We start from the raw sequence: 13,674 nt of genomic DNA, 5'->3' as shown, positions 1-13,674 counted from the left end.
TGTTGCCTTGAATTCCTTGACTGGAGTGTGGGAACAAAATGCAGATCCAGAATGGTGCTAATTCACAAATGGTACGGGTGAAGTGATTTGACAGAGTAAACTACGTACTTGGAACAGAAAATATAGCGGCATGAGGCATACTAAGGGAAATCTTTACTCTGGGGACAATTACTTGAACTGGTTTACGAGAAAGAAAAGCCTTTCAATAAGTTTCTATCCGATATGCAAGAATGATCCAGGCAGGCGGTACTATAAACAAACAATCAAACAAACAAAAAAAAAAAATGCGTATCATCGTCTTCTTCATCATACAACTGGAACAATCAAATACTATAATCCAGCAAAAAGATGAGTAAGCTATGGACTTAGACAATAGTTTCGAGGACTCTTTTGATGATGAAGACGAAGCTGAGCTCATTGCATTGACAGAGAAGCCCAGAGATTGGACACAAATACCAACTCTTGCCCAGGCGACTCAAAGGCAAAATTTCACAATATTGGATACTCAACAGGATAATGCGCCTAAAAACAATGCCAAAAGCTCTCAAAATGATAATGATTCGAAAGATCAACCGGCGAACCCAAACAATCCTCCAAATTCTGATATTGTGAAGACTGATTTAGTAAACTTGAATTCGAAATATTTGCAAGCGGTTGGCGAAATCGCAATTCTTAGGGCAAGATTGGAAGAAGTTGAAAAAAATAAAACCCAACAGATTAGAAATGCTGTTAAGACACATGCCGAATACAGTAAAGATAAAGAACAGAAAATCAATGACTTACAGCATCAAGTAAGCAAATTAGAGGAAGAAAAGCATTTCTATATTGCTGAATTGAAAAATCCCTATTTGCATAAAGATCCTGCCGCCAATAAAAGAAGGAAAACAGGACTTGACAATACCGAGAACCTAAAACCTTCATTTACATCTGCCAAAGCTCAATTGAAGAATAAACCCAATGGTGGAGAGGCACCAATTGACGAAGATGTGGAAATGGTACCTGTTGAGAAGCAAAAACAATCATTGGATCAAGACAAGAGAAAATTAACTTCTATTGTTCCTAAGCGTCGACAACCAAATTACAAATCCTTGTTCATAGAGAGTATTTGGAGTCATTGTATTTTTGGAAGCTCAAGAAAAACTTTTGACATCTTAGCAAAACTTTGTATTACTTTTGATTACAATTACGGAAGTTTCAAAGTGAAAAAATTCTCCGATTCCATAGCTTCTTGCATTATGGAGTTTTTGGTTAACACTAACAACGAAATAAAAATTCTGGATTTGATATCAGAATTCTTAGAAATTTTGGTGAACTTTTGCAATACTCTTATTAATAACGATGAACTTCTTGCAGTTCCGTTCTTGTTAGCTTTGATACATAATTCAGTAACGTTTAGAAGCTCGACGGCTTCAAAAGATATTTTAAAGGTGGTTTTAAAGTTTTCTGCTGAGCTTGCGCTTAATTATTTAACGTTGCTAGATTCCACTATTGATACACACGATTTTGCCAATACCAAACCAATAGCAACTCAAACAGAAAACTATTTGCCAACCAGAGTGATAGAAAATCATCAGATAGTGGTAATTCGGGCATTTATTTTAATATTCTCGCTGGATATCTTTGAAGCATCATGTAAAGTAGCCTCTTATTACGAAGACTCAGATTATGTCAAGGAAATTTGGATGGATATCGTGCCAGTGAATTTCATCAGATCTTGCTTATCTTCATCTTGCCCAATTAATTGCGCTGTTAACATGATTGAGTCTCTTTGCGCCTCAGTGACTGATAATTTTGCAGTGAACTTATCTTCATTTGATAAATCGTATGATTACTCCAAAGAATTTTGTGACAAAGAGCTTATAAAATTAATTTTATCATTGCTTTCTCATGAGATTGAACCGCGACCTCAATTGTTTATATCTGGCTTGAATCGGTCTCTAGGCAATAATTCAAAAACTAGGCTACTTAGTGAGATTATTCCGGAGTCTAATATTCTCGCGTCTTGTTCTAAGTCGCCAAAAAATTTGGTTTATGCGGCATTCCCATTAAGTTTGGAAAGTGAAAGCACCATTGAAGAAGTTGACTTAAATCATAAGAAAGCTCACGAAAAGCATATCTTTTACTTGAAATCGCTGTTAATCAGCTGCTTTGAAAATTACTTGACGGTTGATGGTGTGAACAAAGTGACCTACATGTATAGTGGCGAGTTTGTAAGAAATTTTACAGATGAAATGAGATATCAACAGGATTTAATCATGAGAAACCCAAGATCTGAGATGATGGCTTCAAGAGTCGATTTGATTTCATCAATAATTTTATTGTTGGCACCATTTTTCCTGAATGATAATGACGTGAATGAAGATGATACTCTGATAAACTCCAGGAATCTAAATGGGATCGTTAATACTAATGTGAAAAGACAAATGCTGGTAATATTGACAAGAATCGCATTTAGTTCTATTTTGGCCCCAGAATCAGCTCTAGAAATTTTGAGTGAGGCAAGATTAAATTCCAAGTACGATGGGTTTCTTTTTAATGAGTTTTGTGAACAAAAGGCCAGACAATTAAATTCATTGAGAAGTATCGCTGATGACAATAAAGAACAAATAGTTCAAGAGGAGAGCGCGTTTACTAATGGTGTAGAATATGGGTTTAGTGATGGGATTATTGGGTTATCAAGAGATATTCTTGAATGTATTATTACTCCCGACGAAGCCGATAATTTGTATTACGCCTTTATTGCCGAGGAGCCAGAGAGTGATATAGTATGAATTTAATCAATTAAATTTCGGGAAATTTTAACTAATGAAAGAAAACTTTTTTTTTTTTTTTTTTTTTTTTCTTGTGCTGTAGGACCGCGAAATAGTTTGTTTACTTTTTGTTTACTAACGCGTTTTCACAAAGTCGCAACCGGGTAGGATTTCACACATAATTTTTTACGCGCGTTTGGTTATACCATCAATCTTTTTCCTCAACATAATTTTTTTTTTTTTTTTTTTTTTGCTCTCTTTTCTCCCTCTCCCTTTCTCTTTATCATTTCGGTCAAAGTATAGAATATTGGAAATTTCCGGTATAAGATACTAAAGAATCGTGAACACTTCAATAGTTTCTATATTCTTTGAAATCTTTCTGCTAAGTCGCGTCTCTTTTGGTACGTTGTATCTCATGGGTTACTAATCGGCTCTCTACATAAAGACGCGAAATACTAACATTTATTACAAATAGAAGCTAGAAAGAACTGATATTGGCTTAGCTATTTCAATATGTCACAAGCAGCTTTCCCTCCATCGTCTCCATTGTATTATGAAGAACATTCAGATTTCGAGTCTGACAACATCTTCATTGCAGATGACGCGTCTTCCACCAAACCTCAAAACACTTTCAATATCAAATCCAAATTATATAATAAATCTGTTCAGTTCGCTAAAGAAGATGACTTTGATGGATACCCTACTCCGAATCCAAGTAGTTCCATTGGAGGTTTAGGAAGTAGTTCACCGATTCATGAAGATAACTTACGCGTCGATAGTTCGGAGGATGATGAAGACGACGAGGGTGAGGAAGAACAAAAAGCGCTTGATCTTCAGCAAGAGAAAGAATTTCAAAACAAACTCGAAGAAAGCGGTCCAAGAATGGTTCAGTTCACTCAGCCGTTGGACGCGTCATACCATACTATTGAAGATGATGAGTACGTTGACGTCGCAGATGAAGCCAAAAAGTTAAAGAAGACCCGTATTTCCTCCAAAAAGAAAATAAAGAAGATCAAGATCCCTTATGATGGCCAAGAGGTTACTTTTGGGAGATCCAAGATGTGCGATGTTGTGGTGTCTGATACGTTAAATTTGGCGTCACGGAAGCACGCGTCAGTACACTTTGACAGACACGATAATGTTCTTGTGTTTGAATGTTTTGGCGTGAACTCTATGGAAGTTTACATCCCATATGGGGCCACAGTTAAGCGCCTTGGGGGTGATGACAGATACGAGTTAATTCCAAAAGATACCGCTCAATACAGAAAATTACAAGACAAGCGTTATGAGGAATTAGTCGCGCTAGGCTTGACCAAATTTCCTCGGAGTCTCGTGTACCCTGATGGAGGTGTGAGAATTATGATTTTGAGTAACGAAGCTTTGAGAGTCCCAAAGAGTAGCGTTGTTATGGATATCAGAGGTGCTTCATGTATCATCGAGGTCGGTGATGAACACGATCCTGATATGACTGATGAAGAAGATATCCACAAATTCAAGGCTCTTACTGGTAATGTGATATTATATAAAGTTGGCGATGTTGTTGACTCCAAAGAACCATCTTTGAACCCAGCTACCCAAATTGATAGAGTGGAGAAAATTATGGGCTCAATTCCTCAATCAGCAGAGAAGAAACCTCCTGTCAAGTTGCAGGCCCATGATGTTGTTTCTGCAAGATCAGAAAACGATCAAAAGAATATGAGCACCTCAAGCGATATGAAGGTGCCAGAATCATCACTAGTCCTTAAATCATCAGAAGACTCTTTGCCTAAGAAGCCTATTTTGAACGATGGCATTCAATCGAAGAAGCCAAAGCTGGGAATATTCAACAATAACTCATCTAATCAGTTAGCGTCACCTTTAAAATTCTCATCACACTCAAAATTGAATTCATCGCGCTCAACAGTATCTTTGGATAAGATCAAACAAATGATGAAGGTCAACGAAGAGGAGGATAAACATGAACAAAAATACGAGAGAATACAGGAAGAGAAGTTAATAGAGAATAAAGACAAGGAGAACGATAACAAATTACAACTGAAGAAAAGACCTCGTCCTCATAATCCACACAAGCAAAAGGATAGTGAGGAGAAGGATACAAAGAAACAAAAAATTCATTACGATTATCAAGATCCAAAAACCCTTATCGATGCTGTGAATAGTGATGAAGCTAAGAAGCAGCAACTTTTAGCTGAAGTTTCTGATTTGAAAGATATTAAGAAAGTGCTTATCAATCATTTGGCATTTTCTAGAATTGCATCTACTCCTTTGACTCAATTGAGAGGTATTAGTAAAAAAGTGGAATTTTTAGGGAAAAAAACTGTCAGACTTGTGTTATCTGACGTGAAATGCGTCGGGGTTATTTATAGAAAGGGTAAGGATGCTGCAGGTAAGCCATTAGATGAAGAGTACTACTATGACATTGAGAAAGATGATGATGATGACAGGGTACAATTGGTCAATTCCTTAAAAGGTGGAAGTAGTTTGCGTAGTTGTAGAAAGACTCACAAACAGTACTACTGGAAAAGACCACCGCCATTACCAAGGTATTAAATTGCTCGTTGTTTTATATTTGTTTTTGTTTAAATTCTTTTCTTTTCGTCTGCTTACTTGTCCCATATTTTGCATAATATAATACCCTGTTGTATTAGTTTCCCCTATTTTTCATCTTGGATTACTTTATTAGCATGGTTATAAATCTTACTTACACTTATGTCTCTATCTTTATTTTTTTTCACTTTAAAGTCTTTTGCTGAAAAAAATTCTAGCAAAAAATTCCTAGTAATTCCTGTTTTGGTAAATACACAACTGTTTTAATTGGCTTCGTCTGGAATAATTTTTAAAAATTTTCATGATTTGTGTACAACTCATGTTCATGGCGTGCAGCGTGGTGCGTCGCGCATCGCCCTAAAGTAGTTATGTGCCCATCCCATCCTATTTTTTTTTTTTATTCTCTTGTCCCGTTTAGGTTGCGTGCGGTATATGCCAAAAATAATAAGCCATGGATTCTACTTTTTTTTCTTTTCTTTCCCTCTGATCTGTAATTTAGTATACTGTTTATTTGCTGAATCACTTTAAAACCTCATTTTACAGTTAATTTATTATCTTATACTCCCAGGATCACCAGATCGTCTGTCGTCAGCCCCTCAAACTATACGCCCTTTTTAATTTGCGCAAACTTAGTCTGATCCTTGTTTGATGATATATCATCAAACAACCTTGACCTTTGATCTTATACCATATCCCACTTTCCATGATAATTAGCCACTCAATAATAAAATCCTGATCCTATTCAAAGAGAAGCAATAAACAGAAAAATAATAAAAGAGAAAAAATATGGATGATCTACAGGACGATGACAAGTTCTCCGAAAGATTGGACTTAATTAACCATCGTCTAAATAAGTGTTCCAACAACCTTTCATCAGCTTTGCTAACTAACTCAATATTATCAAGGGATCTTATGAACCTCAATAGCGAAATTATCGACTACGATAGCAAAGTCAACCAACTTAATTATGATGCTGCTTGCGCGCAAGAATATTTGTCCAAGTTGGAAGGCCTCACCGTGAGGGCCCAATTCTTTGAGGCACAAATCGATGCATTGGAATCTCATGCTCGATACAGAGGGATGGGAACCCATAAACGGGTGCCTAGTGTCAATGACTTGAAGGATGAAGTCCTAGATTTGAAAACCACCGAAACAACTTTGGATAACTTATATCATGAATATGCGTACTTGAAGAGACGTTTTGTTCAGTTCAGTGGGCCAACATCACTAGCCCCTGATTATTTAACAGCTTCCCCTATGTTGGATAGAATTGGATCTATAAACTACGTTCCTGATGCCGCCGGTTACAGAACCCCGGTACAAAATCAGGCTGAATCATTCTTTCACGAAAGACCCCAGAGAAAGCAATACAATACTAATGTTAACAATAATAACAATCATATCGCAAGCTCGTCAATATCAACCACGGCAACATCATTGTTCGATGAAACAACAAACCTCAGGCCTTTAAGATGCTCAAGTAAGAGGAAAAGATACTCGACAAACACCTTGTGTGGCAATTTTAATGAGGCACCTATACCAATGACTGAAGATACTGATATTCCGAATATTGATTTCAATGAAACAAATACCGAGGGATTCCAAAATCTTTTTGCCAATGATAAGAGCACTGGTACTGAAAATGAGGATAGTTCATTGCAGGATATTAATTCAACTGTGGTCAAGCACAAGAAACGAAAATCAGTGTCAGTTCCTTCATTCAAGGACCTAATTTCTTCTTCCAAATATCAAGGCGATTTGTTTGAAACCTGTGGTAATGCCAAAAAGCAACTTGAGGTTAGGAGTACAAAATCTAAGAGTTTGAAACATTTCAAATCATGCCAGGGTCTCAAGATCCGTCTTCACTCCTCTGAATCCAACGATCCAAATGAAGTAAATTTCGATTTTCATTTCCCTAGTTCAGATCAACCAACTACCCAAATAACAAAGGTTTCTAATATCAAGATTCACAACAAGAGCTCACAATATGAGAATCAAAAGCAAACATTTGATTGGCTTTCGAAAATTTCGGCCACTGATACTGTTAGTGACATTGAGGAAAGCCTGCCAATCAAGAGAAGACATTCAATGTCTGTGGAAGTTACCCCTATATTGCATTCAAACGTTTTTCACAGTACTGGTGATGTTAGTAAAACTTCACAAGCGTTACTTTTGGATATGATGAATCGACAACAAGAAAATGAAGGAAAGTTGGCGAAACTAATTGAAATTGAAAATCTGAGAAAGCAATCATTTGGCTCATTTGATTCTAAGTTCTTCTACAGCAAGTATGATTTCATCAATTCTTTATCCAAAAACCTCTATAATCTTCAAATTTCTAAACAATTTCAATCAGCTGCTACCCCAACAACCCCAACAATCCCGGAAGACCTCAATGAATCTGATAGTAGTTCTAGTAACCTTCAAAGTGTTCTGAGTAGGAACATTTCCTCAGTTGCAACCGGTGATTATCCACAAACTGAAAATAATATAAATGCTGAAAAGAAACAATGGGGCTTGATGCTTTCAAAGTTTTTGAATGCTTCAGCACTTGGTAATATTTTTGATGCATCCACTCGAAAAGATGGGGAAATTCAAACCATAGATGATTCTGCTACTGCCATAGTCGCAGAAAATGAAGATTTAGATGATGAGGTCCTGAAAGATTGTATCTCTCAGGAGTCAGAAGTTCATCTAGAGCCAGTTGTTGAAAACAAAGAAGATTTCATCATTGATTTGCAACAAGCTTTGGAAACTGATTTACTAATCGAGTAGTCATTCATCATGCAGTGCCTTATAATGTTTTCTTGAGACCTCAACTCCATTATTTGATCATCAACTCCGTCTGCCATATTATGTTGTCATTTCATTTTACTTTATAATTGACCATTTTGTTTTAATTTTTTTTTTTTTTTTTTTTCATTTACTTTCATTCTTAACATTGTTTTATTATAGGAATACTTTTAATATTCAGTTCGTCTTTTTAAGTTATTTTACCTTTTTGTTTTGTTTTTACTGCTTTGTTTTGTTTCTATAGAATTTTTTAGCTTTGAAATTTTGGCCATTTAAATTAATAATTCGTGATACCTTTACACTTTGATTCACCGTAAATGTATTCATGATTGATAATCGTCAAAGATATATAAAAAAAGCAATTTAATAAAAAAGTAAAAAAAACTATAAATATGGAAAGTAATGAATAACGATAAAAAGCTGAAAAAATAATAATAATTGATCATAATTTATTGAACGGGTTCTTATGATCGACCTTTCTATATTTTACAGGAGGCGGCTTAATGATTTCAAATTCATATTCTGAAGCATCCGTTTTGGTCGGGCTTCGATTGTACCCCGAAGACTCTGTATCAAAATTATCAAGCAGTCCTTTCCAAAAAGAACCGGAACTAGAATATAATGTTTTTTCAGATCGGTGCTCGGCTAATCTGAATCTATCATCAAACGGGTTTGATTCGCCAGATATTATTGGCGAAGCAGCACATTGTTGAGTCTGACAGGTTTTTCGGTCTGAATCATCGCCGAACCCATCACTATTATCTAAAAAATTTTTCTTCTTCAACCATAATATCCCCCAGCTGATCAAAATTTGCAATAAAAAGACCCCGAGTAACACTAATGAGATAATTAGTTCTATCATTATAGATTTCTTGTACTCGGCAACGATGGTGGCGACGGTATCCTTCAAAAACCCTTTCACTTTATCAAACATTTCATTATCAGTACTGTTGGAGTTGGAGGAATTCAGAAGATATGACTCTTCCACCCTAGGCAAAGTCACTAGAGCATGATTATGGACCCATGTTAATCCTTTTTCCACGGCCTCAATCTTATTACCAATAACACACTTTACTATTGACCGCACCGGGTCCTCAAATAGAGTATTATTAAAAATTTTGGTGATTTCGTCATTCACATCATCATAGAACTCCGAGATTGTGGTATTGACAGTTTCGGTGGCATTATAAACCATTCCTAAAAGCCCATCATTGATAGAGCTTTCGGTGCTGGAAAGGTAAGTGTTGGTGGAGTTGGTCCAATCCGATACCGCAGTTTTAAGCACTGATTGAAGATCAGTCGACTCTTTGTTAAATTCTGACAATCCTTTCTTGAGGCATTTGAAAACAAAAAAAAGAATTAAATGCTGTAATATAACAGCCAAAATGCCTGCCATGGCAATCCCAAGTAGCAATAACGACGATGGGGTCAAAGAGTAGGTTGTCATCCAACGAATGGCATTTCTTTGATTTTGATTTGGTGACTTAATGAGCTTTGTAAATGCCTGTGATACCAAGTACTGGATTCTGTTAGCAGATTTATCTATAACGTCATAGATTCGTGGTTTCAGATTAAGGGAATTTTGTAAGTCACTAATTTCACAAGTCATTGCTTCAACCTTTCTCCATTTGCGATATTCAAGGTAAGATAAAGGGACCATAATAATAATACTGATGATCACTAAAACAACCAAAATTACCTTCAATACTGTTTCAAGAGTGTTGCCTGCATCAAAAAAAATATTGTGGATTGTTAGTTGACTGGGGCAAATCTGTGCGGATTTGAGTTCGGGAACCGACAAGCTATCGGCTTCCCCAATAAATTCAGTGTTATTATCTATAAGTTTACCATAAAGAAAATCGAACAGGTCACGTAGAAATTGGGTAGTTTTACTCTCCACTGTATCAAAATTAGGAGTATTTTTGGCAAGTTTCTCTAAATCAGTATTGATTGATGAGGGGATTGATATATTTCTTAAGGATGCAACCGTCAAATTGACTGTTTTTAGAGGGTTTTGATTATTATCATTCCCACTGAATAAATTAACAAAGCTCTCTCCAAGACTTTCAACATTATTGATAACCTTCGACAAATCGTTTAGACCATCATCTATCTCGTTAGTGACACTAATCAAAGTATTGTTGACCAGATCGATAATAGATTCGGTGGTATTAGTGGCGATATCAACCGTACTATCGATGGCAGCCGTCAATAAACAAACATAAGTTCCAAGCATTACTTCAATGTAAAAAATGAGAATTTCTTCAACACCGGTGACCAAAAGCTTTAGTCCTTCAACCAATGCATAATTAGTTTCTTGGACCCCTTTATAAATCAACGCATTGGCTGTTTTGGCAGTATAATGCGGAACAGAAATGATGTTTGAGGCATACTTGTCTATTAAATTGCAAGTGGTTGTGGTTGATGACTCAGAGGCTGATAAAGAAGACTTTAAAGAGAAACTGAATAAACAGATCTTAACACAGATTAATAACAATAACAATGTGTATTGATTAATCCAAACTTGTGTCAATTTATCCTTGAAAGTCAAGTATGGATACACTTTTGCTTCTCCATGAATAATTGGATGATGTTTTTCATTCAAAAAATTGCCTGGGTTTCTATTGTTACGCTTTCTCTTAATGTTTTGCCGTATGTAATATAATTTGGTACTGATGCCACCAACATTAGTATCTGACACTTTTTTCATAATGAAGCTCGGTAATTACAACCGTCAAGAAAGAAAGAACATTTTTGTGTCACAGGTCAGCTTTCTTATAGTCCCCTTAAATTCATTTCCCCCTAACAAGGGAATATGATTCGTAGAATATCACTTCTCAAAGACTCCCCTTCTTTTTTTCCACTAGGTCTAAATATAGAGGGTTGATGTCGGGCGGTCTTGAAACACCGCTATGATGCATGAGAGAACCGCCACGGGGACTCCGGCACGGCCATGCCCCCCAAAATTGCGTGTGAGTCTTATTCCCGGGGTCTATATACAACAAATTCATCATCTGAGCACTTCGAGCAATATTTATCCAGAGAACAGTCGCAGCTTCCCCGCTATCCAATAGAGACAATTGTGCCTTTGTTACATTGTTCCTGACTGTTGCCTTGAATTTAGCTAGTTGAAGATGATTGCGAAAAACCCTATGTTACGATCGGGAATCAGATCGCTCAGTGGCTCCATTAAAAGAAGTATCAGATATAATTCTTCTTCTTCTTCTTCCTCCTTCTCCAGATCAAACGGCCTTCCATTGTCTATCTTTGCCCTCTCATCTGTTGTGTTGTTTAGCGGTGGTTTATACCTTGGTCAATCTTACAAACAATCTCAATTCACAAAGTCTCCCCCAGATGATTTATTTCCGTTGACCTCTATTACCCCTCTCAATGTCTTGGAATCCCCGACTTATGGGTCCCCACAAGATTATCAAAAAGCTTTTGATGAAATTACCGCTGTCCTTGGTGAAAATTTCGTCACCAAAGCTGATCAAGTTAGAAAAGACCATTCCGACACTTACTGGAATTCCCATCATGCTACCCCGGACCAAAAACCATTTGCTGTGGTTTACCCAAACTCCACGGAGCAAGTTTCACAGATAATGAAGATTTGCTTCAAATACAGGATCCCAGTTATCCCATTCTCTGGAGGAACTTCTTTAGAAGGGCACTTCATTCCAACCAGAGGAGGGATTTCCATCGATGTGAGCAATATGAATAACATTTTGGCAGTTCATAAACAAGATCTAGACGCGGTAGTGCAACCAGGTGTGCCATGGGAAGATTTGGGAGAATACTTGGCTGACCAAAATTTGATGTTTGGTCCTGATCCTGGACCATCTGCTCAGATTGGTGGGATGATTGCCAACTCATGTTCTGGTACCAATGCTCTGAGATATGGTACAATGAAGGATAACGTTTTGAGTTTAACGGTAGTGTTAGCTGATGGGACAATTATCAAAACCAGAAAAAGACCAAAAAAGTCTTCTGCCGGGTATAATTTGACAAACTTATTTATTGGATCTGAAGGAACTTTAGGGATTGTGACCGAAGCTACATTGAAATTACATGTCAAGCCAGAGCACGAATCCATTGCCGTGGTTAGTTATGATACCATTGAGGATGCTGCTAATACGGTGGAGGATATCACCAGTGCAGGAATCCAAGTCAATGCCGTTGAATTATTGGATGATAAAATGATGAAATACATTAATAAAGGTGGGCAAACTTCTAAAGAGTGGAAAGAAAAACCAACTTTATTTTTCAAATTGGGAGGTACTGAGAACGGAGTGAAAGAAATGATTTCTAGAGTGGAATCATTGGCCAAAAAGAATCATAGTGTTTCCTTTGAATTTGCGAAAGATGAAGAGGAAAAATACGAGCTATGGCAAGCCCGAAAGGTTGCACTTTGGTCCACTATTGACTATGGTAAAAGCATCGATAAAGATGCCCAAGTTTGGACCACTGATGTTGCAGTGCCAGTTTCTAAATTGGCCAAAGTTTTGACAGAAACAAAGGATGATATGAATAAATCGGGATTGTTGGCCACCTTGGTGGGTCATGTCGGTGATGGTAATTTCCATGCCTTCTTGCTTTATACAGAGAAAAACAGACACATTGCAGAGACATTGGTTGATAGAATGGTCAAAAGAGCATTGGATAATGATGGAACTTGTACTGGGGAACATGGGGTTGGATACGGTAAGCGTGAATTCTTAATCGAGGAAGTCGGTGAAGATACAGTTAGTTTGATGAGAAAATTGAAGATGGCGTTGGATCCTTTGAGAATCTTGAACACTGATAAAGTTATTCACATTGACCCAAATGAAATTAGTCATTGATTTTATTGTGGGAGTTGAAATTATCGTAATTTGGTCATTTGGTGAACTTATTACGACGCATCTTGTTGATACTGTGAAACTATTTTTTTTTGATATATTTAATTTCATATTTTATATTCATAAATTCAAATAAACAAAAAGTATTTGTTATAATTAGGAATATGTAGGTGATTGATTTTCTAACCATCAATATGAATCCAGATTATGGAAATCAAATACTCTGTTGTGTCATTATCAGAGATTTTATAATTTATGTATCCATCTTTCTTGCTTTCCCATACCGATCCAATAGAACTTTTTATACTAAGCTCTGTTTCTGAAGTACTGTAAGTGATAGCACTAACATTCACGATAAACTTATGTAGAGATGAGGTTTTCTTCAACGCTTGTAGTATGCTCTCCTGTCCAAAGGTTAATAATAATTCATTCGATCTCAGCAAGGACAAAGGCAATCCAAAAACAAAAACAAAAAAAACAAAAAAAACAAAATAATAATTTAAATACTCACAATAAGGGATCTTGTGCTATTACTACCTTTGGTTGCCACGAGAGACACCTCCTAAGTCAAAGATGTTAGTGTTTCCATCGACTATATATGAGTTGAGTTATCAATATTTCCTTACCTGCTCTACCAATTTGTCTAATTTGGATCTAATTATCGGGGAGCTTTCCTCATTGCAAGAGGCTGAAAGAATCTTGGTGGTCATAGTCATGGTTGTAATTGATAATAACCTACGATAGCT

At 36.6% G+C, this 13,674-nt stretch overlaps 6 protein-coding genes across 6 annotated transcripts; 4 read left to right on the top strand and 2 right to left on the bottom strand. All coding sequences in view use genetic code 12, as the record gives it.

Moving 5' to 3' along the window:
• Positions 1 to 359: 359 nt before the first annotated feature.
• On the top strand, positions 360 to 2,771 carry LCD1 (Lcd1p; the record flags this gene model as incomplete). The annotated part of the gene is made up of 1 exon (XM_064995107.1): positions 360 to 2,771. One exon carries the CDS (start codon positions 360 to 362, stop codon positions 2,769 to 2,771), a length of 2,412 nt encoding a protein of 803 aa, XP_064851179.1.
• A 492-nt stretch (positions 2,772 to 3,263) lies between these two features.
• Positions 3,264 to 5,300, top strand: DASC09_015030 (Tos4 protein; the record flags this gene model as incomplete). The annotated part of the gene is made up of 1 exon (XM_064995106.1): positions 3,264 to 5,300. The coding sequence occupies one exon, from the start codon at positions 3,264 to 3,266 to the stop codon at positions 5,298 to 5,300; it is 2,037 nt and encodes a 678-aa protein (XP_064851178.1).
• A 783-nt stretch (positions 5,301 to 6,083) lies between these two features.
• On the top strand, positions 6,084 to 8,072 carry DASC09_015020 (uncharacterized protein; the record flags this gene model as incomplete). Its single annotated transcript, XM_064995105.1, has 1 exon — positions 6,084 to 8,072. The coding sequence occupies one exon, from the start codon at positions 6,084 to 6,086 to the stop codon at positions 8,070 to 8,072; it is 1,989 nt and encodes a 662-aa protein (XP_064851177.1).
• Positions 8,073 to 8,532: 460 nt separating this feature from the next.
• On the bottom strand, positions 8,533 to 10,800 carry PRM1 (pheromone-regulated protein PRM1; the record flags this gene model as incomplete). The annotated part of the gene is made up of 1 exon (XM_064995104.1): positions 8,533 to 10,800. One exon carries the CDS (start codon positions 10,798 to 10,800, stop codon positions 8,533 to 8,535), a length of 2,268 nt encoding a protein of 755 aa, XP_064851176.1.
• Positions 10,801 to 11,224: 424 nt separating this feature from the next.
• On the top strand, positions 11,225 to 12,931 carry DLD1 (D-lactate dehydrogenase; the record flags this gene model as incomplete). The annotated part of the gene is made up of 1 exon (XM_064995103.1): positions 11,225 to 12,931. The coding sequence occupies one exon, from the start codon at positions 11,225 to 11,227 to the stop codon at positions 12,929 to 12,931; it is 1,707 nt and encodes a 568-aa protein (XP_064851175.1).
• A 179-nt stretch (positions 12,932 to 13,110) lies between these two features.
• Positions 13,111 to 13,644, bottom strand: TDA2 (Tda2p; the record flags this gene model as incomplete). Its single annotated transcript, XM_064995102.1, has 3 exons — positions 13,111 to 13,332; positions 13,440 to 13,490; positions 13,555 to 13,644. 3 exons carry the CDS (start codon positions 13,642 to 13,644, stop codon positions 13,111 to 13,113), a joined length of 363 nt encoding a protein of 120 aa, XP_064851174.1.
• Between the last annotated feature and the right edge of the window lie 30 nt (positions 13,645 to 13,674).

The sequence above is a fragment of the Saccharomycopsis crataegensis genome, assembly GCF_037102585.1.
Source record: "Saccharomycopsis crataegensis DNA, jcf7180000000073, whole genome shotgun sequence".
Lineage (NCBI taxonomy): Eukaryota > Fungi > Ascomycota > Saccharomycetes > Ascoideales > Saccharomycopsidaceae > Saccharomycopsis > Saccharomycopsis crataegensis.
Note: the sequence above shows the minus strand (reverse complement) of the source record. Positions and strands in the feature narration are given on the sequence as shown.